This window comes from Cyanistes caeruleus, chromosome 17 (assembly GCF_971803275.1).
Source record: "Cyanistes caeruleus chromosome 17, bCyaCae1.hap1.1, whole genome shotgun sequence".
NCBI classification, from domain to species: domain Eukaryota; kingdom Metazoa; phylum Chordata; class Aves; order Passeriformes; family Paridae; genus Cyanistes; species Cyanistes caeruleus.
Genome location: NC_141717.1, coordinates 1,029,829 through 1,057,172, shown reverse-complemented (window position 1 = coordinate 1,057,172; position 27,344 = coordinate 1,029,829). Strand labels below are relative to the sequence as shown.

Below are 27,344 nucleotides of genomic sequence, written 5' to 3'. Positions count from 1 at the left end.
CTCAAGGTGATAGATGTCAGACAGGATCCAGTGCAACAGAAAGGGAAAAGGGATTGGATTATTGTGTATGAATTTGATACCATGTCAAGTTTTTCACTCACAGGCAACACTGTCTTTGGTTCTACATAGTTGACAGTACTTTCAAACAGAGAAAGATACAAACTGAGGTATTATGGGAAAGCTAAAATAATAAGACCAAAGGTTGTGTGTTCAGAGTCAGAGTTTGCTGTGGAAGAGAGACATGTTTGTAGTTATTTCCAATTTTGCAGCAAAGAAAAGATGAATAATTAGCACAACATGAAGGATTTTTTTCAGCCTTATAGTTTGGAAGGACCAGAAGGAAAACTCCGACAATGTAGTCTGAAAAATATATTGATATTTTGCACTACTTTGATAGATATATTTTTTTTACAGGATCATTTTTAATGCATCATGTAAGATAGTTTTGCAGGTTAAGTGCAGTTTTCTTTTGGTCTGGAGGGAAAAAAGGTAGGAATTAACCTCTCTTTATTTTTTTTATTCCTTGAGTTTTTGTTTGTTCCTTGAGTGTTTTTATGATGTAGGCAGGAGGGAAAGCTACTGACCTATGGCTTTGATAACATTTACCTCCAGTATCCTCTTACAATGCTCTGCTCTTTAGCCTTTTTGAACCTTTGTCGAGCCATTAACCATTTTCCTCTTTCCCTCTTACATTTTTTTTCAACAAAAATGTGTTGTGTTTTTCCCCAGATTTTTATCTTGTCTGGTTCTATGTGTTTACCTTGTGCCTTTTTGTTATCTTACTGCTCACAGTGTCCTCAGGGACTGGACATCAGAAGTACTTGTCATCCCAACCCAGAAATAGGAAGGAGTAGATTCTTTATATTGAAGTACCTGCAGCTATGACATGTATTTAAATTAGATATTAGGAAGAAATTCTTTACTCAGAGGGTGGTGAGGCCCTGGCACAGGGTGTCCAGAGAGGCTGTGGCTACCCCGTGCCTGGAAGTGTCCCAGGCCAGGTTGGATGAGACTTGGAGCAACCTGGGATAGTGAAAGGTGTCGTGGTAGGGGGCCTGCCATGAGGTGATCTTTAAAGTCTCTTCTAACCAAAATGGTTCCATGATTCTATGGCATACACATTTTCCTAAATATAAGCTACTATAACTTACCTGCCCAGCACTGAAGAACTGCTGTGTGTGAATGTGTGTCTGAACTTTAGACTGTAATACAAAGTGCACAACAAATTAATTACAGATAGTTTAAAGACTGTTTAAGGTGATAGTATGTTCCTAAGAAAGAAAGCATGGGATTCTAGGACAAACTAGGTTACTGTGGTTCATATGCAGTGGTGATATCCCAAGGGAAATCACCTAAATGCCTAAAAGTATTTTCCCTGTAGAGTGCTCTGTTAGCAGGTCTTTATCCATTACTTGGAAAATTGAGAGGTTTTTAGACTTTGTCCTAAAAGCATATAAAAAACCCAGCAGGAAGCAGCTAATAATCTGCTATCACACTATTGCTAAACTTGTAATAGAACATTGTCAGGATTTTATCGTGGCACCCAGCCTGTGCATAGAGAGTGCCCAGGGCACATCACAGAGATCGAACTACATTTAACCATGTTAAAGCAATCTATCAAGCTCTGTGTAGTCTACTGGAAGGGATCATCACTGCACAGTGCAGCCACATACTCCCAAACACTCTCTGCATAAGATGAGCTGGTCGCTTTCCAATGCTAAATGGACTGTTTAATTCAAGTTCTGAAAAACATCTGCCCCAGGGAGGGGTGACAAAGGATGTCACCGAGGCTGTGACAAACTGTGCTTCTGATCAGGAGGTATTTGGGTGCAGGGGGAGCAGTGGTGTCCAGTCTTGTTCCCAGATCCATGTAGCAGAGATGTCAAGGTGTGCTGCTGTAAGTCCGGGCTTGGGAAAGCTGCAGGATGCACTGAAATACAGAGGAGAGGAAAGGAAAGGAGAGGAAAGCTGCCAGCCAGTTGTCTTTTGTTCTGCAGTTACTGGTGCCCTGCTGTGTTGCTTTGTGCTTCTGTCAGGCTTCCCTTTAGGAAGCAAACATCTCAGAGGTGTTTGAGTGTTCCTCAATTAATCTCCTCAGACTTTTGGGGTTAATTTCCTCTAAGTGGGAAAAAGATTACTGGCAAGCAGTCTTGAGGAAGCAGTTCTCATTATCTCTCCATGTTGCCTTCTGCATGGATTAGTTTAACAAGGTTATGAATAAGTGTAAATTTGAATCTTTTCCATGCCTACAACACTGGTCAGAAATATAAGCACAAACAATATGCTGCAGGTCTGGAGGACTGCATTACTCTTGATTTGCAGGGCAGCAAAACAGAATATTTGTTTTCTGTTAGAACCTTAAAAAAATGCCTGCCAAATGTTGATTGTCAGTGTCTAACTGTACATATCTGTACATAGCAAAGAACTGAATCCAAGGTGGTGTAGCTGCCCATGCATGAGATGAAAAATGTAATTTTCAAACTTTGGTAGTTCCTCTTATAGAGTAGCTACACTACATAAATGAAGTGTCTTAATAATCTTTTAAACTGTAGGCAGACTTTCAAAACACAACATTGCAAGAATACCTAAATGGAATGGGGAACCAGGATCTCCTGATTAATTATAGCTTGGGTTTTTTAGGGCAGTCTCTTATGTTTATTAAAAGCAATATGAAATTATGTAATCTCAGGCTTTAACCAAAGTTGGAATTTATTTTTAATAAGTTTAGACTCTGAATATTTCACTATTGTAAAGTATTTTGTGTACTCTCAATTTGAAAGAAATAATGGCCCTCTGAGTTAGTTGTAGTTCAGGTATTCAGTTTGCTAGTTCCTGCATTTTGGAAAGAAAAAACAAACAAACCCCTTTAATAAAAAAACAATTTTTCAATAATAATAAAATTATTGAAGTTGCCCTCAGCCATATTATCTTTAGTAAAATTGTAACCTTATATTCCCCATACTGAAAGTAAGTAATAATTCAAATCTTTTTTTGCTGATGTGTTTTTAGATGCATTCATAGAATTTTTAGAATTTTTCTTCATAGGAAGTATGGGAGTTTGCCCGTTATGCTTGGCTTCACTGCTGTGTATTTTATACAGATTCAGACAGCTTTCAGCAGTCTTCTGAAAGCAGTCTAAAAGACAATGGGAAGAGCTAAGGGAATTAAATAGAAAATGTGGCTAGAATAGCAAGATAAATATTTCCTGGAAATTCAGTCACTCAGTTAAAATCATGTGTGTTACTATAGTCTTTGCTCGGATTTGAATTGTAATTATTGCTTGCCTGCTTCAGAGTTTAAACTTAACCTTGAAAAAGCTTTTGCCTGTGCTGCAACCATTGTTGGCAGATACCCAGTATGCATTTTTCTATTTCTACTTCTCATTTGTGTACTTGCTTTTTTTTTTTTTTTTTTTTTTTTTAATATTGCACTTATCTGAAGAGCTTTATTGAAAACTAATAAATCTAACAATCTACAATTGTGGGACAGGTACTAAAAAGGAAGTTCTTTCTCCTGGTTCTGTTCTTCTGGGTTAGTTCCTACTTTTTTTAAAAGTCCGTCTGATTAGAAAGGATAACGACTGCTTACCGTTAGTACACAACTTTAAAGCTTTGTAGGTGCTCAGAGAAGCTGTGGCTGCCCCATTCCTGGAAGTGTCCAAGGCCAAGTTGCACAGGGCTTGGAGCAAGCTGGGATAGTGGAAGGTGTCCCTGGCCATGGAAGGGAAGGGAATGAGACGGGCTTTAAAGTCCCTTCCAACCCAAAATGTTCTGTGATTCTATGGTTGTTATGAATAATGGGTTTTTTTGGTTTTTTTGTTTTTTTCTAGTTTTTACAATGCCCTTATCATTCTGTGCATTTCAGTTATGTGCTGTTCAGGTGCTCATTCATCCTGTTGTCCCCATCTCCACTTAGAGCATATTTACCATAACATGATGTGGACTTCTCTAAAGCAGGAGGGAAAGAGGTTTGCTGTACTAAGGGTCTTTAAATGAGTCTCTCTGCCTGCCTATGGCCGTATCTGTATGTAAACATTTCATATTGAAATGATTTTTCTCTTCTGCCACTCTTACCCCTCCTTTATCTAGAGCGGTAAGCAAGGTAGTTTAAGTGGATATGGGACTTTGTGACAAAACTGCACTCTCACACAGCCATCCTCTAGCTCCTAACTGCATCCTAACAGCATCCTTTTGCTCCCTAACTGAAACTCCAGGCTCCCTCCAAATACAGCTCTGTACTGCCTGCTTGCTTCCTTGTGGTGGGAGGGATGGGCAGGAGACAGCCATGACTCACTGGCTTTTGACTGCTGAGGATGAAACATCTTCTGTCTCCTCTTCCCAGCAGCCCAAAGTTAAACATTGCTCTTTACACCATTACCAGAAGAGAGAGAACTTGCCTCACAGGAGATGGGGAGGACAATTCAGAAAGAGTTAAGGAGAAGTTGAAGGTTAGCTGGAATTTTCCTGAGATTTCTTGGGCTCTTCGCATTTGGCAAGTAAATCCTCCCTGTTTGAGGCCTGCTGGCTTACAGTAGCTACTGGCAATATATCAGGAGCTGTGCACCGTTACACTGAAGCACACAAGTTCTGTTGATTTTACAAGCACAGTTAAGAGCTGGTCATGTTGTGGCAGCCCTGATGAGCCCAATTGCTTTGCTGTTACTTTTTATTGCAGCATCTAGACCTGTGAAAAGCATAAGCAAACAGACCTACTTGCAGACCCCACAGATTTATCCCAGCCAAAATATGTATAAAACTCTGAGCTCAAATTAAAACTTCTGACAGCCTGACTCCCATCCTCTAGCCATGGATTTCAGTGAGTTTCAAGAGCACATATGCATCAAATTCATTAGTTTCTGGAATGGGCAGCTATAGTGAAAAATGTCTGTTTGATGCAGCCTCTACGTATGCCTGTGTATCTTAGAAAATAAGACAGGAGAAAAAAGTTTACAGAAAAAAAAAGACAGCCAAGATGAATCTTTGAAGTTGTCTTATATGATGAACATTTTACTTAACCCTCCTTAATGTAAATCTCTGCAGCTCCCAAGGGATGATGGCAGAGAGTGGAAGCATGCTGGAGACTCCAGCAAGCACAGGCAGTGATAGTTTCTATGCTGAAGTGTCCAGGAGCAGAATGGTTCATCTCCCCATGCTTTTACCACTGCAAAGTAGGATTAAAATTATCTTCTACAAAAGAAGAATATATATATATATATATATATATAATAAATATATTTTTTAAAATAATAATAAATCCTTATTCTAGGATTTGAATTAAAAATTAGTGTTTCTGTGATTCCCAGGTGGAGAATTACAGAAAAATGTTCACTTCCCTGGAGCTGACGTTGGACCTGCAATGGACTGGCGTCCCTCTGTTACTGGATGTCCAGGAAACACATGCTGAGCGTACATTGAGAGACCACAGCTGAGCCCATCTCAGAGATCTCCCTTTCAGAACTGGAGTCAGGACAATGTGTTGCCTCCTTTAATTACAGTCTGAAAATTAGTTTCAGATGTGGAAGAATGCAACAAAATGAAATGGTGAGCATTTCTGTATCACTCTTACACTGTAAGAAGGATGATCAAAAACCAGTGTTCTTTTTAGAAAAAAAGCCCTGAATTAAATATGGTAGAGAAGAGCCATCCAAAACCTGTCTCTGAAAGGCTCCTACATACTGCTGCCAAACTTTTAAAAGAAGGCTTCAATTTGGGACTTCCAGCATGTGATTCCAAAGTACCCAGGTTAGCATTTACTCAGAATCTAAAACTGTCTGGATTGGCTGTTATGGCTGCTTCAGGCAAAAGGTTAGATTTATTTTCTTATGTTGCATCTAGGAGGATGAGATCTCACCTTGATTGTATATCTACCTTAAGTTTCAAATAATTTTAAAGCACCTGATTTATGGAAGACCATGCCAGTAAATGTCAAGTTCCATGCATTTTTCAGTCCGTCAGTACAGGAATGACTGAGGGTTTTTTAGAAGCCTTTCAGTGAATATTTTCATTGATTTAACCTTGCTATATAATGTCTTAATTGCACAAAACAGTTTTATGGGTCTGATGGATTTTATAGGGACTGTCTGCTTTTGCAGAGTATGCAGCATTCGCAGCCGTGTTTGCAGCTCCAGCTGGACACTGATGACACATGGGTAGCACTCAGCAGAGCTGCTGCTATAGTTGAGGTTATTGTGCATCCCCTTCTGGCTTTTCACTAATTGATTAAAGCCAGTTTAGATATGGCCTTTAGTGGTCACAGCTACACTCTGCTGGGATACAGGTGTGTTCTGAACCTGGAGCCACCTGGTAGATCAGGTAAACCTGGCATGAGGCACTGGAGGCCAGAACCTGATGTTTCAGTTCCTAGTGCTGTCACAAAGGTATCTGTGTCATGTCCAATGGGAGAGCTGTCATGTGCCTGTGTGACAGGGCCAGCATCCGGAGCAGCACTTAGAAAATGTAATTGTTTTAATGAAGGTGTTTGAAGCTGACTTGACCCTGTGCTGCAGTCAGGAGGCAGGGTTCTTGTCCTGCACAAGTCTCTCTTCTGGCACAATCAATGATCTGGCTGACTGTACAGCTGCACAAAGTCATTGAGGATGGAAAAGACCTCCAAGATTGAGTCCGACCTTGGACCAATCACCACCTTGTCAACTAGACCAGAGCACTAAATGTCACACCCAGATAGTTCTTGAACACTTCCAGGGATATTTCTGGAATGCTGCTCAGGGACAGTGACTCCACCACCTCCCTGGGCAGCTTGTTCCAATGTCTGACTACTCTTTCCATGAAGAAACCTTACCCAGTGGAAAAGAAAAATTGTACCAGATTAACAAGCTAATCCCAGTGACTATGTGGTCACACAGGTGCTAGTACCAGCACAAAGAAATGACTCACAGGACATGACTGTGGTTAGTAGGAGCACAGTATCTCTTTTCACTGGCCACACAGTCTCAGAACTGTCTCAGTCTCACATTACTTGTGAGACTGCATCCTTCTAGTAGAAGTTTCACTTATACTTCCCCAGATAATTGGAAAGAGAGATTGCAAATTGAATATACTTTGCAATATATTTTTTTGCATTGGGATTCTTCTGTTCTCTTAAGTGGAATGTTAATGTAAAGGTCCTTGCCTCAGCTTGGACTTCCAGTTAGGGAAATTAATTTCCTTGGGAGATGTCCTCAGTATCGGCCTCTTGGCTGGCCTTTGATCAATTACTACTACAGTTTGCTCAATTACTGACAGAATGGAAGAAAAGTTTGGCTTAAAAATAACAAGGCATCTTTAACTTTTTTTTCTTTATAAAACAGTTTTGCCATTGCGGGAACATGTACATATGTGTGTTCAGAAAGAAAATAAGAGATTATCTGTTACTCAAATGTCTGGAATTTTACTTTCCTTCTGCAGAAAAATCAAAGAGTCCATCAATGACTAAGGTCTCTGTTCTCATGATTTATGTGATTTGCTTCTCCTGGAGCCATGGATGAATACAGCCGCTTTGTGGACTGGGACAAAATGGATGTGAGTGCCCAGAGCCAGGATACAAAAGAGCTCACCTGCACAGACTTCCATGAGCTCAAGCAGCTGGCCCGGCAGGGCTATTGGGCCAAAAACCACTGTCTGAGAGCCAAAGTGTACCACAAACTCATCAGCAATATTCCGTGCCGTACAGTGACCCCAGATGCAAACGTGTACCGGGACATTGTGGTGAAGATCGTTGGAAAACGCAACAGCAGCTCCCTTCCACTGCCGGAGTTTGTGGACAACAGCCTGATCCCCACGTACTGCCTGAACGCGGAGGGCGTCGGGGCCATCAGGAAGATCATTCTGTGCATCGCCAATCAGTTCCCGGACATCTCGTTCTGCCCAGCACTGCCTTCGGTGATTGCGCTGCTCCTGCACTACAGCAAGGACGAGGCCGAGTGCTTTGAGCAGGTCTGTCGCATCCTGGCTTGCAACGACCCCTCCAAGCGGCTCATTGATCAGACCTTTCTGGCCTTCGAGTCCTCCTGCATGACCTTTGGGGACCTGGTGAATAAGTACTGCCAGGCAGCCCACAAGCTGATGGTGGCAGTGTCTGAGGATGTGCTGGAGGTGTACTCAGACTGGCAGCGGTGGCTCTTCGGAGAGCTGCCCATGGCATACATTGCACGGGTCTTTGACGTCTTCCTGGTGGAAGGGTACAAAGTTCTCTATCGTGTTGCACTGGCTCTTCTGAAATTCTTTCACAAAGTGAGAGCTGGGCAGCCCATGGAGTCTGACAGCATCCAGCAGGACATTCGAGCCTTCGTGAGGGACATTGCCAAGTCAGTGTCCCCAGAGAGGCTCCTGGAAAAAGCCTTTGCTATCCGCCTTTTCTCTCGGAAGGAGATCCAGCTCCTGCAGATGGCCAATGAGAAGGCTTTGCAGCAGAAGGGCATCACGGTCAAACAGAAAAGGTAGGGCTTAGCACAGGTAACCTGAGCAATCTCTCAAGTTTTCCCACTGTGGGGAGCAGTCAGACAGCCCTGGGTGACTGGTGGGGAAGCTCCACTGGTGCATTCTGGTATTGCCTGATGCATTGTCTCTGCAGAAAAACTCAGCAACTCCAAAATCAAGCATTGCTGGGATTGTAATGGGAAGTGTAACTGAAGTGTTATGATACAAGAGGAACAGAAGTTTCTTATAGCTTGCTCAGTTATGAGTATATACAAGTATATATTAATTACAGGTATTATATCTCAAAAGTATGTTTCATAAGCAGTTTTTGAGCTAAAAGACATTTTAGCAAAGTTGGAAAAAATACTGATAAATTACTTGGAAGAAACATACGGAGAGAAGTGTGAAAATTGATTCTTTTATAAATTGAGATTTAATTTATAATAAATAATAATTTATTATTAAATAAATAATTTATAATAAATTTATAAATTTATTAATAATAAATATGATATTATTTGTATAAAATGTCAATTTGATGCTGCACAGTACTGTGAATTCAGCAATTTCTTTCGTGTAAGGCACTGTCACAGCTAGGAACATTTTGCTTGACTGAGGTGCTGTTTTAACAGAGCAAGGAAGAAATAAGTCTTGTTTGCAGGTTACTTGTAAATCAATTTGACTGCAAGCATCTTGGAAGTCAAGAGTATAGTACTCACAGGTAGGAGTTGACCTGTTTTGTGGCAGGTTCATGTACTACTAGAAAAAATAATTTTGAAAGAACCATGGAAGAGAAAAGTGACTATCCAGACCATAGAAACTGTTGCAGAATTACAAGCTCTTCTCAGAAATAAGGGGAGGAAGAACCAACTCTGAAACCAGTAAATGAAATCCTGCTCTGATGTGACAGTAAAAGTCATACTAATAAAAAACTTAGCTGAAAGGCCTCTCAATGGATATAGAAAAGGCAGCAGTATATTAACCTGAATAAAATTAGTGTCTTGCCAAGTGGAAATGTATGTGCAGGTAAGTGGTGCACGTTCTGTTTTTCCAGAGGCCTCTGACAGCAGAAAACTTCTCACAACTATTTTTGAACTCTGAAGTTTAAGTGTTGGACAGTTTTATGAACTGCCCTGCCCTCTGAAGAGAGGTGACTTCTAAAAGTCTCCTGTGTCAGTGAGTGTAATATCTAGACGCTGATATTCTAGATGCACAGTTTCATTTTCTCTAAATCTCCACTGATGTAGTAGGATCTTCCAGCCAACTGCATTGCTGAGTTTGTTACAGTAGTTGCAAATAGATATGATTCCATGGCATGGCAATACACAATCAGTATATTTCAGCCTAAAAGATTACATAAATGTTAGCTTCATGTGTCTACATACATGTAAAGCTCCCCCTGGTCTCTTCCAAGGGTTAATTTTTTAGACTCACAGCTTGGTTTACAATCAGTTTCAGCATCTTCCTGTCACTCTCAAATATTTCAAGGCCTTTAGCCACTGGATTGTCACACTGGAGGCAGTTCAGACCATTGTATTTGAGACTTGTAACAAAATACTGACTCCTCCATTGTGTCTTCCTGTTAGAAAGTTCAGGAGAGCTGTAATATTCTTGAATATATTGCTTGAAACACAATTAGAGCTTTAAATAAAATTTAAAAAATAATTTAAATAAACCAGAGAAAAAGAAAACATACATCAACCAACCACAGACACTCCAAAGGCTCCTGCTGTGTTAAATGTTGCAGAGAAATTCTCACTCACAACAGTGATCCTTTCCAGGCAAAATACAGTAATATACCAAAATAAAGCCAGTAGTTACAGCTATGCCAGGCAGAGTTGCTGAAATAAAAAAATTTCATCCTCTCTTGGCTACCTTTGTAAACCCACTGAAACTTCTCAGTGTCCCCAGGCACGGTGCTGCTGGGAGCTTGGCTTGGCTTGGCTCAGTTTGGGTCCCAATGTGGGCAGATGGAAATGCAGAAGTGAGCTGTTCTCCAGGACTCCATGGGGGGCCTGTGAGTTCTCTTCTCCAGGTGTGTTTGGCCTGTGCAAGGAGCAGATGATTTATTTTCTCATCACATGACAAAAAAAGGGAAAGAGAGAAATATAAATGTTTTAACCTGTCTGATTGTTTTTTAGTACTTGGTGACTCAAACATTGCTTTGTTTCTCTCCAGGCTCCTTTCACTCAATTTGTCATGGATGTAGGAAGTCACTGATCTTTTCTATCTTTTTTGTCTTTCTCCTCGTATGTTCTCCTTCTGTCCATTCCATCTCCACTGCACCACTCCTGTTTGCAGTCTTGCACCTCCCAAAAGGTAGGTTAAAACACTTGAGTCTTTGCACTTTGCTCATTCCTGCTGTCTTTGGCTCGTTTTTTCAAAGGCCATCACATATTGCTAATGTTGGGGCAGGAGAAGCAGGGCAGCAATCAGAACACCTGATTGCTATGCCACATCTCCTGAATACCCTCCTGCAAAGTTAGTTCATAGCACCCACAAAGCTGTGAGAGAAGGGGTAGTGGGCCCAAGGAGTCAGCACAGCACTTCAGGCAATAATACACCTGTGTTTTCCAGAGGGGGAAAGAGTATTGTACATGGAGAAAGTACACGGTGGATTATTGTTCTGGCTATAAAGGGCTATTATAATAATGGTCTTTTCTACTCTGGAAGAAAAAGTATAATTTTTTAAAAACATCTCAAATTTAACAGCTTAAATGAGCTGTTAGGTATCATCCCACCTCTAAACCTGGTATATGCTGTTGCACTAGATGTGGAACAGTCAACTCTTTATCTTCTTTGGAAGCTTTCTACAGTTAATTGGGAAAATTTTGGACTGACCCCAGCTTGGCACACTCCTTAAAGTGGCCTGTCTCTATTTATAGTAGATTATATTTATTTTTAAGTAGGTAGGGTTTTTTCAGTCGAGAAGACAAGACTCTTTTTCTGTGTCAAGGAGGTCAGAGTTACTCAGCCATAGAGCATTAACAGTTAATGAAGTCATTTATCAAGTCTTGGCTTGAAAAGTAAATTGTAAAGAACAAAATCTAGTGAGTGGATTGTGATACCTGATAAGCAGAGAACTTGGAAAGAGAAAGGCTGCCCTGTGAGCATTAAATACCACAGATGTTTGGGTTTATATTCATGCCTTTGAGAATCCTCTGGCCTTGCTGCAGGTGCCCTGAGTTAACTTTAGTGAGTGATGCACAGCAACACTTGTACTAATTTATAAAATCAAAGGTAGAATTAACTTCCTCATGTTTTCATGTTTGAAAAAACATCTTAAGAGACTTAGAAAAATATGTTTCATACCATAACTTCTGTGTTGAGGATTTTACCTCTAACAAATCAGCAAGCTCTTAATCCCAGTCAAGTGAATCTTCAGCATCTGTGTACTATTTTTGCAGTTGAGTTGTTCTGAAAGCAGCAGGAAGCCTTGATTTATGCTTGGAAGCAGTTTGGTTTGATGGTGCTTAGGGAGAGCAGGGCATCTGCTGACACTGATCTGGACACAAGATTAGGTTTCAGGTTTATATACCACAAATTACTTATATTGCTTTTTATGACTGAAAAAGAAATATCTTTTTACCGCACAGTTATATCCTCACTGAAATTATAATGCATTTTAAAGATAATGCATCTCCTCTGAGATTTGACCCAAGCCAGAGTAGAACAGGAAGATGTAATTCAGTGAGTAATCTTCAGAGCTGGGTATTAGTTTTTTTTAAAAAATAAAGGGCACATCCATTTAGGTGCTACTGCATGTCTTCAGCCTTGGCTTTACCTTAGGGAACTTTGAGGTCTCTGAAGAATATTGTATTAATGATACAGCTGGAAAAGCAACATTCCTTTGAAATTAACAAATGCTGCTTTATTAAACATTAATTGTGCTAGTTTTCAAATCTAATTCCTTGGAATAACAGCAGTTGAACAAGTCTTCCCAACATCAGCAATCAAGAGAAAGTTGTCATGCGAATCTCTGTAACTGAGGAAAACTCGAATGCAGGGTAAAACCTTCTGAATTTGTTCAATTCTAGTGGTAGATTTTAATGCTGTTCAGCTTTTCTCTGAAGCTACAGTGTTTTCACAGGAGTGAAAGGAGTGGAGTGTTGAAGGCTAAACTTAATTTTCCTCAATGAATATAAACCAAAGCACTTGATTTTTCTCTTAGCTCACTTGTGTTCTGTTCACTTTCACTCATTTAATACTTTGAAAAGCAACTGCCAGCTGAAGGAGATGATTTTCATTAGATTATTTCATTAGTGTCATTAGATAAATTCTGTCAAAAATAAGAGAATTAATACAGGTTAGATACTTGGAACTAGTTGCGATTTTCTGGAAGCCCCCAAAAAAGTTATATTTTTGCTCAGCAGCATGGACCTCAGTTTGGTTTGATAGGTGCAGGCTGTATGTGGACACTTCTCAGCATAGGGTCAGGTTTCAGTCTCAACCATCCACAGCTGTGATTCGTTACTGGGAAATAGCAGGTCATTTTGTTTCACATTCTTTGGCCACTTACTTTGGTTTAACTTGATGGTGCCATTAAATGTGAAATTATTTACCATGATATTCAAAGGGCAGGAACTGTATGCCTGGTACAGTTCTAAATGGCCAATACAGTGGTAAATGCTTTCTAGTAAATTAGAAAGATCTGTTTGAAAAGGTGATATTGTACCTACATGGAAGAGTTGTGGTTCAGGGTACTGAAAGGGATATGTTCAGAATGCTGCTGAACAAAGGCATTGAGAGGGGTTTGGGTAGGAAAATCTTTAAATCAGCAGTTCAGAGTAGCCAGGAGAAGGAAAAAAGGCAAAAGCAAAGATACCCTGACTGTGAGAGCCTTTTAGAAAAAAGAATTGAAGTTTAGTTGTCCAAACAGCTCACAGAAATGTGAAAAACATACAGACTAGGTATACAAATAATTCTGAAGCTTGCTTGAGATGTAAATTTAAATGGGTTTTGACATTGCTTTTCCACTGGAAATTCATTCTAATAAATAGTTGACTGCCCTGAATATTTTTTAATTCCTTAAATGTGAGGGGAGAAAAAATCTGAATTTCTACTGAACTGAAACCAAGACTTTGTCTCAGCTCTGTTCTGTAGTGACAGCAGTTTTAGCTGCTGACCTGCCAGAACACAGAGGGTGAGACCTAAAGTAAGATTCTGGACATGGCGATTCAAGGCTTGGTTCCTACTTTGTTTCAGTGGATCTCTCCTTTGCCTCAGATTGCTGTGTTTAAAAGTACAAATAATGTCCCTAGTCAGTGATACTGTGAGTTTTAAAACCCATAAATAGTTACAGCTAGTTTAAATAGTTGCCCACAGAAGTTCCTTCTTCCTTCCTTGCGTTAAATAATGCAGGTTAGCAATGCAAAGTTTGATTTAGTTAATTTGGCTAAAATAAGCAGTAATTTTAGTAATTTTTTTAAGTGACCTACAGAGTCATGTCATTCAAAATGCTTGACAACAAGGCACCTACAGCGAGTTCCAGAAAGCAGTTCCCAGTGTCTCCAAGTAAGCACTGTTCTGCTTTGCAAATGCTGCTGCTTTTTGGTACTACAAGCATGAAAAGTAAAAAATTTATGTGTTTTGTGTGTTTTAGGGAGTGAGCTAAGCTATCCAGATCCATGCAGATGTACAGTACTGAGGGTCCCTTCATGCTCATGAAACTGGGAGAAAAGAAATGTGTAATTGTCAAAAAACCCTATCAGAAAGGCAAATACTTGCACCCAAACCCTTGCATGCAGAGCAAAGTAATAAGACTTTATTTAACACCTGGCTGCCCAGTAATTCAGTGACTTGCATAAATTCTGTGTCCTTGGCTGTCACCATTGCATTTTTAGCGTTTAACATAGACCATGGAAGAAAATACCGTTTAATCCCCAGGCTCTGGGTTTGTGTGCTTGTTTAATCTGAGAAATGAAGGCTGGTTAAAGATAAAATCATCAGATTGTTACCTACAAGTGTTTAGAAGCCATGAATCAATCCTTCTAACTGTATCAGACCGTTCGGGGGGGGGGGGGTGGGGGGGTGGGTACAGGGATTTCCTTCCCAGTGTCAGTGTTTAGCATTCCTTAATGTTCTCAGGCTCCATCTGTAACGATGATCCTAGGAATGGTTTTGGTTCATAATTGTGGTTTTAAAGCATTAGCTAAAAAATCACTAGAAAACTTACTTATTTCTTGCTGTAAGATATGGATTAGGAGAAGGGCAAAACAGGCTTAAAACTTAAAAGGAATAAAGAAAGTTTATTAACAAAACCACAAGAATAAGAAACCAGAATAAAACCTCCAGAAACCCTTCTTCCCCACCACCCAACCACTCCTTTGTTTAACAACATAGAGACAAAAAAAACCTGGTGGTTAAAACAGTCCCAGCTTTGCTATAGTCTTTTCACCAGTCTTTGTAGAGAAAAAGAAGTTCTCTTTTGTCAGTCTATGGAGTTTTTCACAAGAAAACCATTTTCTCATGGCTTTCTGTTTTTCTGATGCCAGCCGCCTGGAAAACTCTGCCATCAGTCCTTTTCTCCCATTTCACACCACTCTGAGGTGTGCTCGTGGGCCATAAGTCAAGGGGTGTCATTTTAAGGATGACAAAGGCAAAAGTTCTTTTCATCTGTCTCTGATCATCTCTGGAAACAGAAGTTTTCTCTTTGTCTCTTAAGGGCCACAAATCATCAACAACTCTCACTTCTCTGTTTCTGTTCCAGCATGTCATAAGGTCACAACCACTTCACCATTTGCTTAGATCCACACTTTGAAATACTCCATTCCTCCCAAAATACTCTGTTGTGAATTAAAGGAGTTTTTTCAGAACGCTATTGTCCATCTCCATAGCTTTAACAAAAGAATATTTCAGCTTATTAAGGCATCTCCTTATCTTTCTCCCCCATCTGAAGCTTAATTCCTTTCTTCATTGTCTTTGACAGTTTGTCTCTACCTGTTGATCACTCTCTCTTGCCCTCTTCCTGGAAAAAGGATTAAATCTGCAAGTCTCATCTGGATAGTAAAAGGGTTAGAATCTGGCTCGAGCCATGGGTGTTCATGGTGCCGGGTTTCAGCTCAGTGGTGCACAGAGTCCCCCCACCTCCCTCCCCACTCAGGAAAACACTTCAGCCAGCCCTGTGGCTTCCTGGGAAGCTGCAGCAGAGCCCAGCCCGGGCCCATCTCCTGCCCAGGGACCACGGCAGGCCCAGCCCAACCCCCTGAGCCAACCCCTATGGCCTGAGAAGGGGATGGGAGCCAGCTGGAGTTCTGCTACCTTTCAAAACCAGAAACCAAAGAGACAAATTCCCGGGCTTAGGTTTTAAGGTGGTGTTCACAGGTTGATCTCACTTTTCAATGGTCAAAACTACTGTCAGTTCTGAGAAATGGCCAGTTATTGGCCAAGAGAAAAAACTCCCATCAGCCTCCAGCAGCCTTAACTTCCTTAGCTGTTTCCCTTTCTTTCTTAAATGCCAATCTATTGCAATAATGAAGTGGAATGATAACGACATGGTAATGTCATTGGTAATGACATGTTTCCAAGAGGTGGAACTTCTCTAAAGTTTCTGAGGGGTTTAGGAATTCTCTCATCCCATGATACAGCCAGGACCACAAGGTAGAAAAAATACTACCCCTTCCTTTCAGATCCTGACTGTTTAGGTATTCTGTTCTCTCTGCTTAAATACAAGTGCCAGCAAGGCTGTCACAAACAGCAAATATAAGGCCATGGTCATTTTTAGTGGTTCAGTGTTGTGTCTCTGTGTGTAAAGGTGCCATACAGAAGAATAGAAGGTACAGGCAAGCCAGATCTCTGCCTCTGAGGATTATGTTAAATGGCAGTATCTTATTACCTTGTCATGGCCACCTAACCCTGTGGGCTGGAGCTTTGACCAATAATTTATGTGCTGGAGTGTGTTAGTGTTCTTCTCATGTTTCAGTTCAGTAATCTAAAACTTGTTAAATTATTGCTTCTCAATGTTTTCTGTTGTATTTCTCAGGCAGAATGTGCATTTGGCAGTTCACGCTGAGAACTTCAAATCAGAAATTGTCAGTGTGAAGGAGATGCGGGATATCTGGTCATGGATCCCAGAGCGATTTGCACTGTGCCAGCCCCTCCTGCTCTTTACCACCTTGGAACATGGCTGTAGTCTGAGCAGGTAAGGAAAATCTTCCTCTCTCTTCTCTACCATAGGGCAGAAAGGAGCAACTGGTGAAGTGTTTGCTGGATCGACAAAAAGGTTGTGCTTAGTCAGAACTTGATCTGAAGAATATCATTAATGATGGAATATAAATCTGACAAGTTCCTATTGCCTACAGCATTTGACTGGAATATTTCCTATGCCAGAATATTTTAAACTGTTCAAGATCAATTGGATAAGTCAGATCAGTTCACAGATTCTGCAGGTCTGAGCCTGGTTCCTTAAGTGTTTGAATGGTTTGACTCAATTGCTGCTCTGCAGGCAGTTTTGATAGATAGCCACATACAATCTGATTCAAGGAATTAGAGAACTAGAAACTGGAAATTACCTATGAATGTGATTGTTTGGGGTTTTTTTAAGTGAAATAAACTAGATATGAGTTGTTGCACTGTACAGAAGACTATAACCCTATAGCTCCTAATAATGACTTCACCATCAGCAGTTGAGGTACTATGGCAGGGAATGACCTGCTCTCCCAGCCTTATGTGCCTATGAGGAAGAGCAAAAGCAAGCAAAGAGAATGCATCACAATTCATTTCCATGAAGACCTAAAGCCCTTCAGACATGGCCGTCAGTCCTCTAGGTTGTTTCAATTCAAAATGCTATAAAATGCTGCAGTGGATCTAAGTAAGCTTCTAGTTATTCTTCAGAGACATAAACTTTACAGGGGATTGAGTAGAGAACAACTGCTTCATAGTATTCATTTACACTTAGCTATATTATTTACATGGACTGTATAAAGTATTTGCAGGAATATTCTTAGTCTTCAGGTGGTTTTTTTGCCATGGTGTTGGTTGGAGAAGGAGGCAGTGCCTGACATTGTGGAGGAAAGGAGCTGCAGCTGGTGGCAGTCAAGTGCTCACTTTGTTGTGCTCTGCACTTCAGGTTCTATTCCCACAGCGAGGGACATGAACCAACTCTGCTTCTCATCAAGACAACAGCAAAAGAAGTGAGTGAGGCGAAAGATAAGTGATTAAATTGGGGTTTGGGTAGTGTGTAATGCTGTGTTGCAACACATAGCTGTTTACAATAAAATGAATAAGCAAGGTTTGGCTTTGGTTTTTTAAAAATCCGTGCTTTAAATTATTCTATTTATTGGTTATAGGACTATGCCTTCTTGGGCAGACTTTGCAACACAGGTCTTGGTTAACTGCTTTTTCTCTTGCAATTACTGTGGGGTGATGGATTAAAGTAGTTCATTTTGCTCTTTGACAAACTCTGAAATGCAGAATCAGAGGGGCAGAGTGGGAATTGTGCTAAAGTTATGATTCATAGAAGATATTTTTGTTTTCTCAAGGATGTGAAGAGAGAAAGTAGCAGAATTTAAATGGTATGAATAATGTTGGACTACATGACATGAAAACAAAAGCCTTAGCTTTATCTCACTCTTGATTGGAGAAAAAAATAAGCCAAGGAAGCTTTGAAAACCTGAGGAGGAGTGCACACAGGTCCCTTATTTCTGCTCCTGTGTGTGACAGTATTGGACAGCATAATGTGAAAGCAACAACATGCTTGTTCAAAAAATTAATACATAAAATAAGAAATCTTTCTAGAACCTTCTCAGGAGGGCACACAGGAGCAGAAATGTGGCACACAGCATTCTGTAGGCTTTATTCCTGCCTATATCTCTGCAGGATGAGTGTCCATGAACAAGCCCATTTCTACTCTTACTTACATCTACATAATGCTCACCCTCCAGGCCTTTTCGTAGTTCTGTGTGTGGTTTCTGGCCATTCAGGCCTGTTTTGAAATGCCAGTGGCTTATGGAATGCCCTGGTATCTAAAGGGTAGATGGGGGAACAATTATTTTGCTTCTTGTCTTGCAGCCTGTCAAAAGTCTGTCTTTGTAAGGGATTCCGTTTTTTTTAAGATGGTTTGTTTCTTATCCCTCAAAAAAACGTGTATTAGCAAAAAAAAAAAAAAAAAAAAAAAAAAAAAAGTAGGATGAAGATATGGGGGGGTTTGTTTCGTGCTTATGGATTTGGACGATTTCTGGAAAGGATTGTTCATCCTTTATTCATATGTCTATAGGTAACTTTTAGAATGAAGAAAATTTGCCTTCTGATTTTTAGCCTCTCATACCCATCAGGCATATCACATCAAATGGACTTCTAGGTCATTTAGATTTAAATCTAAATACAGATTTGTCTATATAAAGCAAATCCGATCTTCAGTAATTTTGTCCTAGGAGCTCTCCTTGTATTGCTCGTGGAGGCCAAACAGCAAATGTACCTTAGAACAATGCTGTATAATTGTAATTATTTTTCTAGTTTCTGGGAGAAAAAAGCACAGATGCTTTCATCCCACTCTTGGAGCTTCATTGTTTCCTCTGTGTGCACTTCGCAGGGATGTGTAATCCTGGTATCAAAAATTCTAGTACAAGCACAAGAGTCCAGAGACCAGCTCAGCCCTCAAAGGATGCTTCTCTTCATTGGAGACTAGTGGCTAGTAGGTCAACTAGTAGTAGACCTCATGTGGTTTGAGTGGCTGCTCTAAATATCTGAGCTAGTTCAGCATTTGCTTAGCTAAGCTGGCTTTAACCTACACTTTTAAACATAAGAAAGCCACCAAGGCCATTGTTTGACCAAAAAGTATTCAGGCAGAGCTGCTCATACTGTAACTTGGGACAGCACTGCTGCTTTGGTTGCCAAAGTGAGACAGTGGGAGTCAGGCTGTACAGGCATGGAGTGATCTATGCTTTGGTACCTGGGGTTGTATTAGAAAATTTCTCCCTTAAGGCATCAGAGGTATGAAATAATTTATGACACTCTTATGATTTAGAGGTAACCACTGGTGGATTAAAGTAGTTTAAATCTATAAGTACTTGTGCTGCTTTAATCCACTGGTGTAGAGACTCTGAAACTCAAACTAAGGTAAAGCCTGCAGTTTTGGCCTCTGAAATATCAGTATCAGTGGATTTAACACACTTTCTTCTTCAATGGGAAGCCTTACTGTGCTGTCTGTACCAGGTCTGTGGGGCTTACCTGTCCAGTGACTGGAGTGAGCGCCGGCGAGGAGGAAACAAGCTGAGTTTCTTTGGAACTGGGGAGTGCTTTGTGTTTAGGGTGAGTAAAATTTTGTTGTTGCTACCCAGTACCAAGACAGAACAACTGTACTGGTTAACAACCACCTCCTTTCCACTTAAAGAGGCTGGATTACATGCCTGTCTAATTTATAAAGTTTATTGAGCTCTCAGTGTGGAGGAAAAAATTTACTTTTAAGTTTTGTGATGGCTCTTTTTCTCCCCTTGTGCAGAACGTTTTCTTAGAAGATCATAGAATCATCAAGGTTGAAAAAGACCTTTAGGATTATGAAGTCAAATCACCAACCCAGAACCATCATGTTCACTAGCAAACTATGTCCCCAAGTGCCACATCCACACATTTTTTGAACACTTCTAAGGATGGTGTCATGGTGTAACATTGGCCAAATGCCAGGCACCTACAGAAGCTGCTCACTCACCCTTTCCTGTTATAGATGGCCAGAGGAGAGGAAGTTTAACACAGGATTCATGAGTTAAGGACTGAGAAAAAACACTCCAATGGCAAAACAGGCTCAACTTAGAGATGAGAGAGTAAATTTATTACTAACAAGATCAGAGCCGGAAAATGAGAGGTAAAATAAGCCCTTAAAACCACCTTTTTCCCCCAACCTCTCCCTCCTTCCCACCAACAGTGCAGGGAGACAGGGGCTGGGGGATTTAGTCAGTTCATCACCAAGATTTTCTTCCACTGCTCAGGAAGAGGAGACCTTCTTCTGTGGGTCTGTAGGGTCCCTCCCACAGGGACAGCTCTCTGTGAACTTCTCCAGCATGGTTCCAATCTCACAAGCAGCAGCTCCCTGTGACCTGCTGCAATATGAGCCCCTCCCACAGGCAAACAGTCCTCCCCAGCCTGCTGCTGCATGGGTCGCTCTTCCACAGGGTGCAGTCCTCCAAGGACAGCTGCTCCAGCCTGGAAGCAGGGCCCCCTCTCTCCACCAGGTCTCCCATGGGCTCACAGCCTCCTCCAGGCACACACCTGCTCTGGCATGGACACCTCCCCCATGGGCTGCAGGGGGACAACCTGCTTCACCATGATCATCACCATGGCCTGCAGAGGAATCTCGGCTCCAGCACCTGGAACATCTCCTCCCCGTCCTTCATTATCATAGAGGCATTACCATAATTTCTAATTGGCCCAGCCTTGATCAGCAGCATGTCCATCTTCAGAGCCATCAGGGATTGGCTCTGTCAGACATGGTGGAAGATTTCAGCTGCCAAGAACCAGGCTGTGCCAAACTGTCACAGATGGTCATTCTACCTCTTCCCTGGGCAGCCTGTTGTGTGACAACTGTGTCAGTGCAGAAATTTTCACAATATCCAAGCTAAACCTTCCCAGGCACAACTTGAGACTATTTTCTCTTGTCTATCTCTTGTAAATTGGGAGCAGAGCCTTACCCAACTGGCTTTACCCTCCTTTTATGCAGTTGTAAGAGAAAGATGATCTAGAGATGAGAGATGTAATAAGGTAACTCAGAAGTTATTGCATAATTCTTCAACCACCTAAAAAGCAAAGGAATAAAGGAAAATATCTGGCCTAAAAGAAAGGTTGATCTAAGCTTTGCTGCTGACTGTGCGGGTGGAGACTGAGGGGCTGGAATGTTCTTTTCTGAGCAGAGCTCTGTATGTATACTAACATCAGCTCTGCCCTTCTCTGCCTTTCTGCAGCTGCAGCCAGAAGTGGAACGCTATGAGTGGGTGATCATAAAACACCCAGAACTTGCCTCGACTGGAGCAGAGACAGAAAACCATACTCAACCAGCTTCCAGCACCCTTTCCTCCAGCAGCATCCCCTCAGACCCCTCAGATCGCCTTTCTCCCTTCTTAGCAGCTAGGCACTTCAACTTGCCTTCCAAAACAGCCTCCATGTTCATGGCTGGCAGCAGCGAGTGCATCATTATAGGTGAGTCAGTGTGAGAATTCGAACACAGATCCTACCCCAGCTCTTCCTGTCCATACGTAGTAAATACATAGATACGTAGTAAATACACCTGACCCCTTTATTTCAGTATCACTACTACAGGTAGAGATAAAATTGCCCAAAACCTGACATCATTTCCCAACCAAAATTTTCTGTGGGAAAACCTGCATACAAGCATTTTAGAGAAGAGAGTAGCTCATGGCTTTATCAACAGCCATTCCTTCATACTGCCTAATTCATGATGAGAAGTAGTTCTCAAAAAGGAGCTTACTTTGCATCAAGGCTTTTGAAACACAGAGTAAATTAGAAAACATGTTAATTCTCCAGAAACTTTATTGGACCTGTGGTGCTGCTGACTTTGGCGAAAGTCTGCTTAGTAAAGTTGTCACTTAAATGGGATTCACAAGGAACATATCTAAAATCATAGTTGTCGTTGTCCCAAAAGTCTTTACTTGACACTAATTAGGAGAGCAACTGGCCTATAACTTCCTCTGTAATGTCAGGTGTTGGCTGATTTCCCACTTAGCAGTATGTGCTCTAATCATAAAATCATGGAATTGTTTAGGTTGGAAAAACCCTCTAAGACCATTGAGTCCAGCCATTACCGCAGCACTGCCAAGGCCACCACTAACCCATCTCCCCAGGTGCCACATCTACATGGTTTTTGAACACTTCCAGGATGGTGATTCTTCTACTGCCCTGGGTAGATTGTTCCAATGCCTGACCACCCTTTCAGTGCAGAAATTTTCCCAATATCCAACCTAAATCTTCTCTGGTGGTTGAGGCATTTTCTTCTTGTCCTGTCACTTGTTCTCTGGGAGCAGAGCCCCTGATCCCCACCAGGTTCCACCCTTCTTTCAGGGAGGTGTAGAGTGTGACGTCCCACCAGCTCTTCCTTTCAGCCTTAGGTAAGGGAGTTGTTTATATTTACCATATACTACACTATGGTTGGTAATAAGAGAGATACAGGCTTGATAGTAGATACATAGAAGTGAATGTTATACACAGCTCCAGCTGTGGACCAAAACACCCTTCAGATGGCTTTAGTAACTGCTCTTTGATGGTTGCCCAGTAAGAAATTCCTTTTTGTCCTCCTAACACATTTCTGTCTAACTTTATTTCACTTCTCTGCATTTTCTAACTGAAATCTCTGTAAACCTTGACACAGACCCACAGATAACCAAAATGCTTTCAATTCTTAAATGTTTTATAGTGATTTAGAAGACCAAGCCAGTGCTGTTACTTACTGATCTTGTTCTTCTTCCAGCTTTGAATTTTGACTTATTTGGTTTTTCTTTACTGGAGAAAAATTTGCAGTTGTAGCTTCCAATATCCTCCAGCACTGAAATACAAATCTTAAATACAGATAGTTTTTGTTCTTACTGAATTGCATTACTTTTATTTATTGTTACTAAAAGAAATCATCCAGTTCTGATATTATCCTTCAAAGCCTATACATCTGATCATATACTGTTACACCTGAAGACAGCAAGCAGATGTTGCTGAGGGCTACCAGTTGCTCCCCATGGGAAAAGCACTAAAGTCTTTGTACATCTGTTTCCCATGCCAAGAAATGCGGAGACATTCTCACCCTCTCTTTGTCTCTTCCCAGGAGGTGGTGATGGCCAGGCTCTGTACCTTGATGCAGATCTGAACCATGGGAGAACCAGCCACTGCAACACTTTCAATAACCAGCCACTGTGCTCTGAAAGCTTCCAGATCTCCATCCTGGAGGTATGGGGCTTCAGGGACACCATGAATGGTTGATGTGACTATCATTAATCAGCTAGTCTTTCAGTTGTCCAAAGTAAATTTTGATACAGGAGCTAAGTTAGAACATCCTTTCTTCTGGGCTCAGTGCTGTGAGTCATTCCTAAGTAGTGGACTTGGATGCAGGCCTAGTTGTTTACTTTTACTTTATTTCAGACAGGTCAAGGTGAAGTAATGTATCTGGTTAATTGCTTGTCCCTTTACTTCTAGAGATTTGTTTTCAAGGGACTGTTAGTAAAAATGAAAATGTGATGAGTTCAGAGCCATTCTAGGTGGATACAGGTCCAAATCATGGAATAGGTTTGAGGCAACAGTTCCTTGGAGACACAACCCTGGCTGAGCTGTGCTGCAGAACTCTGAGCCACTGGCACCAGTACCTGGCCTGAGCCAGGAATATCAGATGTCTCCTCACAGGGAACACTGGTGACTTCAGATTTGACATAGAACAGTAGTTCATAAAATCACAGCTCTCCTATGAGTAGATGTTGTGCAGACAAATCAGTACCATTAAGTCATGAAGCTCTTCATTCCCACCAGAACCATGATTGCTGATCTTGTACCAAAACCTTTGACATGTTCCAGTTGCATATGTTTAAGCAGTCTGCCTCTGAGAAAGGCATCCAGGCTGGTTGGTGATATCTCCAAGTCTTGATTTTGTTTACATTCCTGTTCCATATCAGTGTGATGACTTCAGAGCAACTCCCTTTGTCAGGCAGCTGAAAGCCAGAGAGTATCTGCAGTGCTCAGAAATGTTTCTTTCCTCATCTTTCCTGGGAGCTGAAATTAAGCTTTAAATCTGAAAATAACTCTGCTGATATCCCTATGTGTTTGGGGAACTAGACATGGTGATAACAGGAACTTAATCCTCTCCACAAGTAATGAGAGGAAGGCAAAGAGGCAAATCTGGGAGGGAATGAGTTTCCCAGGAGAACTGGAGGCAACACTGTTTCTCAAGATATCTTCCCAGTGATGAGATCTCTCCAGAGAAGGTAACAGTTTTCTTCCTGTGTTTTCTGGTACAGTTTGGGTGATGCAAGGAGGCTTTGCCCTTTCTTGAGCATTCCTACATTCTCTGCAGACATGCCCTGTGGCATTTGTATTGTGGAACTTCTCCCACATGAAGCACAAATACATAAACATCAGTGAGTAGTCCAGAGCATACAACAGGATGCTCAGAGCTTCAGTGAGTAACCCACTAGTAAGATTTATCACAACAGGGAAAATGAAGGGAAAGAAAAATTGCTGATTTTCTTAAAAGTTCAATATAAAAAATGGCTGTAAGAGTGGGATTGCTACTTAATGTTATTAATGTTATATTTAAGTAGTTAAGCTTTAAGTTCATTAAAAGGAAAAATTTAAATGAATAATGTTAAAAGCTAGACTAGACAGGGTCACATTCATATTCCAGGATCAGAGGTGAGTTTTTGGTCATGTTGGCTTGTCCAGCTGGCCAGCCATGACTGTATCTCATGGCTGGGTAGAGTTGCCTCTTGCAGAGTATGTGAATAAACTTGGCAAAAATAAGATTTGCTTTTTAAGGTGCCACTTTGAATTTTTGTTAAAATAACTCTTTGAAAAATTACCCTATGTGCAGAACAGTTTAAGATGTCATATGCACCATTTGTATTTGCAATTGGATTCTCTAGCCCTGTGAGTCAGCATTGGGCCTCCCTTTCTCCTTCCCACACAGTGAGTTTGCCCAGTTGTCTTTTCCCAGGTTTTCCATAAGCTTGATTGAACTGCAAGAGCTAATTCTGTCAAACTGATATATTTTGATGTGAAAGAACTCTGTCATATCTGGCTTTCTGCAAACACTGGCTGATGCTGCCTTCTATTTTTCCAAGCCACCCATGTCACTTTGCCCTTGCAGGAATCCCACAAGATTCCTCAGACAAGTCACTTAAAAAGTATAGGTTCTCCTTAGTGTATGTGGGATTTCTATTTGGTTTGCATCTCCTCTTTTGAGCTTGTCTTAGGAGGTGCCCTTGGGAACAAAAGACAACTCAAAAACACAATAGAATTAATTTCCAGCTTGTCAGAAATTCCCTGGATCTGTGTTGGTAGGATTTGTTGGAGTGTAATGTTCTACTCCAAATGAATAAATTTTATCTGCAGAAACTTGACTGCATCTTGGCAGTGTGATGGGATTTCCTCGCTCCCATCCCTGCCAGGTGCAACTATGTCAATACCTTGTCTTAAGCCATATCTAAGAAACATTCCTCAGAAACACGTTCTTTTCCCTGCTCTGTTCTTGGTGCACAGTGATTTGAGTGTTTGGAATCTGAAATAACTCCTGGTTGCTCAGAAACTCCTCATAGAATATCAGTGTGAGAATCCAGGGAGCAGTACTGGACACAAGGCATGGAACTGGTTTGGCTTGATAAAGCACTGCCCTGCCACAGCCACCCTGTGGGACTGGTCTGTGTGGTTTGAACTGGAATAGCCTGGATGAGCAAGAAGCTGCAATAATCCAGGGAGTGCAGTTCTACAGTGCTGCAGCAATGTCACACAATCCTTGTGTTCAGTAAAACGGATATTCCTTGTCATGTGCAAATCCTCATCCATCATGCCTGTTGCAGTCGTGAGACACCTTAGAACAACAGCGTTTTGGCTTGGTCATCTTTCCAGTAGGAAAGAGGTGTTTTCCCTATGTGTGTAGTTAATGGTTGTTCAAATCAAAAAAGTTCAAATCCTTTGTATTATGCAAAGCTCTTGAGATGGAGGCCACAGACTGGTTTTGAAGACAATGACTCCAGTGGACACCTTATCAGAAAGTGGAGTTATCTCAAGTACTCCAGCCATGAAGTGCTTTAGTCAGTTGTTACTTGCAGCCTGAACAACTCTTGAAGGCTGTAACCCGTTTGTGGTCCTGCTGGCAGCAGTAATAGTGCCAGTCATGGGATGGGCTTGGGCTGAGAGCTGCAGGCTGGGTGTTTGTCACCACAGTTCTGCGAGAGTGTCTGTGCTCTCCTGAGAAGCTGCTTTTTGCTTTGTCATATTCCTTGAAGGCAGAGAAGATTAGAAACTCCTTACATCTGAAACCTGACTTCACTGTAAATGGCAACCAAGCTGTTTGCCGGCCACGGGAATTGTATCCAGCTGCAGCAAGACTGGACAGATTTCACTGCACCTGAGCTGTCTTTGCTGCAGCTCCTGCACTTTGGCATGCTCCTTTTTCTGATGCACCATGTTAATCAACCTCCTGTTAATAGAGGCAAATTAACAAAGGGAAGGGGAAGATTCTCATTTCCTCTCTGGTGACATATCTGAAGTCAGAATGGAGTGGGGGCCAGTACTATTCTCTGAAGAGTTAAACCATGCCAATAGAGATCTGTGGTGACCCACAGAGGGGTGACATGTGCAGATGCATCAACTGCTCTTCATATGTGTGTATTGAAATTGTGTATTTTGTCCTTGGAAATTCACCCTCATTTTTGGTGGGGCGTGATCTCCTTTGCCCATGGGGACACCGATACCACAGCCAGGAGCTGACCCACAAGCATGGCACAGCAAGAGCTCGGCTCAGCAAGTGACACTGAGTCAGGCTGTTTGGTATAGATGAGGCGTGGGCACCTGGCTGTTCTGCAGCTCTCTGTCATGAATTTTAGACTATTCATAGTCAGGTTGAGTGTGTGTATGCTATTTGAGTGTGCATTTCTTCAGATGAGTGGTGGTGTGCTGCTGAATTGGTTTTCTGCCCTGTCTTGGAGTCGCTGTCCTACATCAATGGTATTTTTGTCACTGTGCAGAATCTTGGATTATATTAAAGCTATTTGGCTGTGGAGGCTGCTGGCTTTGTCATTTGTTCTGGTCTTTTCCTTCCTGTAGATCTCATAGCAAAAGACACCCTGAAACTTAGAGAAACCCCTGGAGCTTGTGTTCTCTGACAGAACTCACACTGCAATGAGGTGGTTACACAGTTCGTGGTTGTTTCAGACCTCACAAGACTTCCCCTGAGATCAGGTGGTCAAACTGACTGTGAAGTCTCTAGATAGCTAATTCTGACATGAGCCTTCC

General features: G+C 41.5%; 1 protein-coding gene across 50 annotated transcripts in view; it reads left to right on the top strand.

Moving 5' to 3' along the window:
* TBC1D24 (TBC1 domain family member 24) overlaps positions 1–27,111 on the top strand; it is a 32,811-nt gene extending 5,700 nt beyond the window's left edge. For 7 of the 50 annotated variants that reach the window (XM_086855129.1, XM_086855130.1, XM_086855131.1 and 4 more), the window contains 7 exons: positions 5,303–5,540; positions 7,404–8,434; positions 16,396–16,554; positions 17,482–17,545; positions 19,566–19,661; positions 21,305–21,539; positions 23,170–27,111. In XM_086855129.1, coding sequence (XP_086711255.1) covers positions 7,476–8,434; positions 16,396–16,554; positions 17,482–17,545; positions 19,566–19,661; positions 21,305–21,539; positions 23,170–23,324 — 1,668 coding nt within the window. In that variant the 5' untranslated portion in view covers positions 5,303–5,540; positions 7,404–7,475 and the 3' untranslated portion in view covers positions 23,325–27,111. Of the gene's footprint in view, positions 1–4,341; positions 4,448–5,039; positions 5,168–5,302; positions 5,541–7,403; positions 8,435–10,715; positions 10,734–16,395; positions 16,555–17,481; positions 17,546–19,565; positions 19,662–21,304; positions 21,540–22,381; positions 22,466–23,169 lie in introns of those variants that run through there. The other 43 variants (XM_086855160.1, XM_086855162.1, XM_086855158.1 and 40 more) reach the window with 15 other exon arrangements.
* Positions 27,112–27,344: the final 233 nt, after the last annotated feature.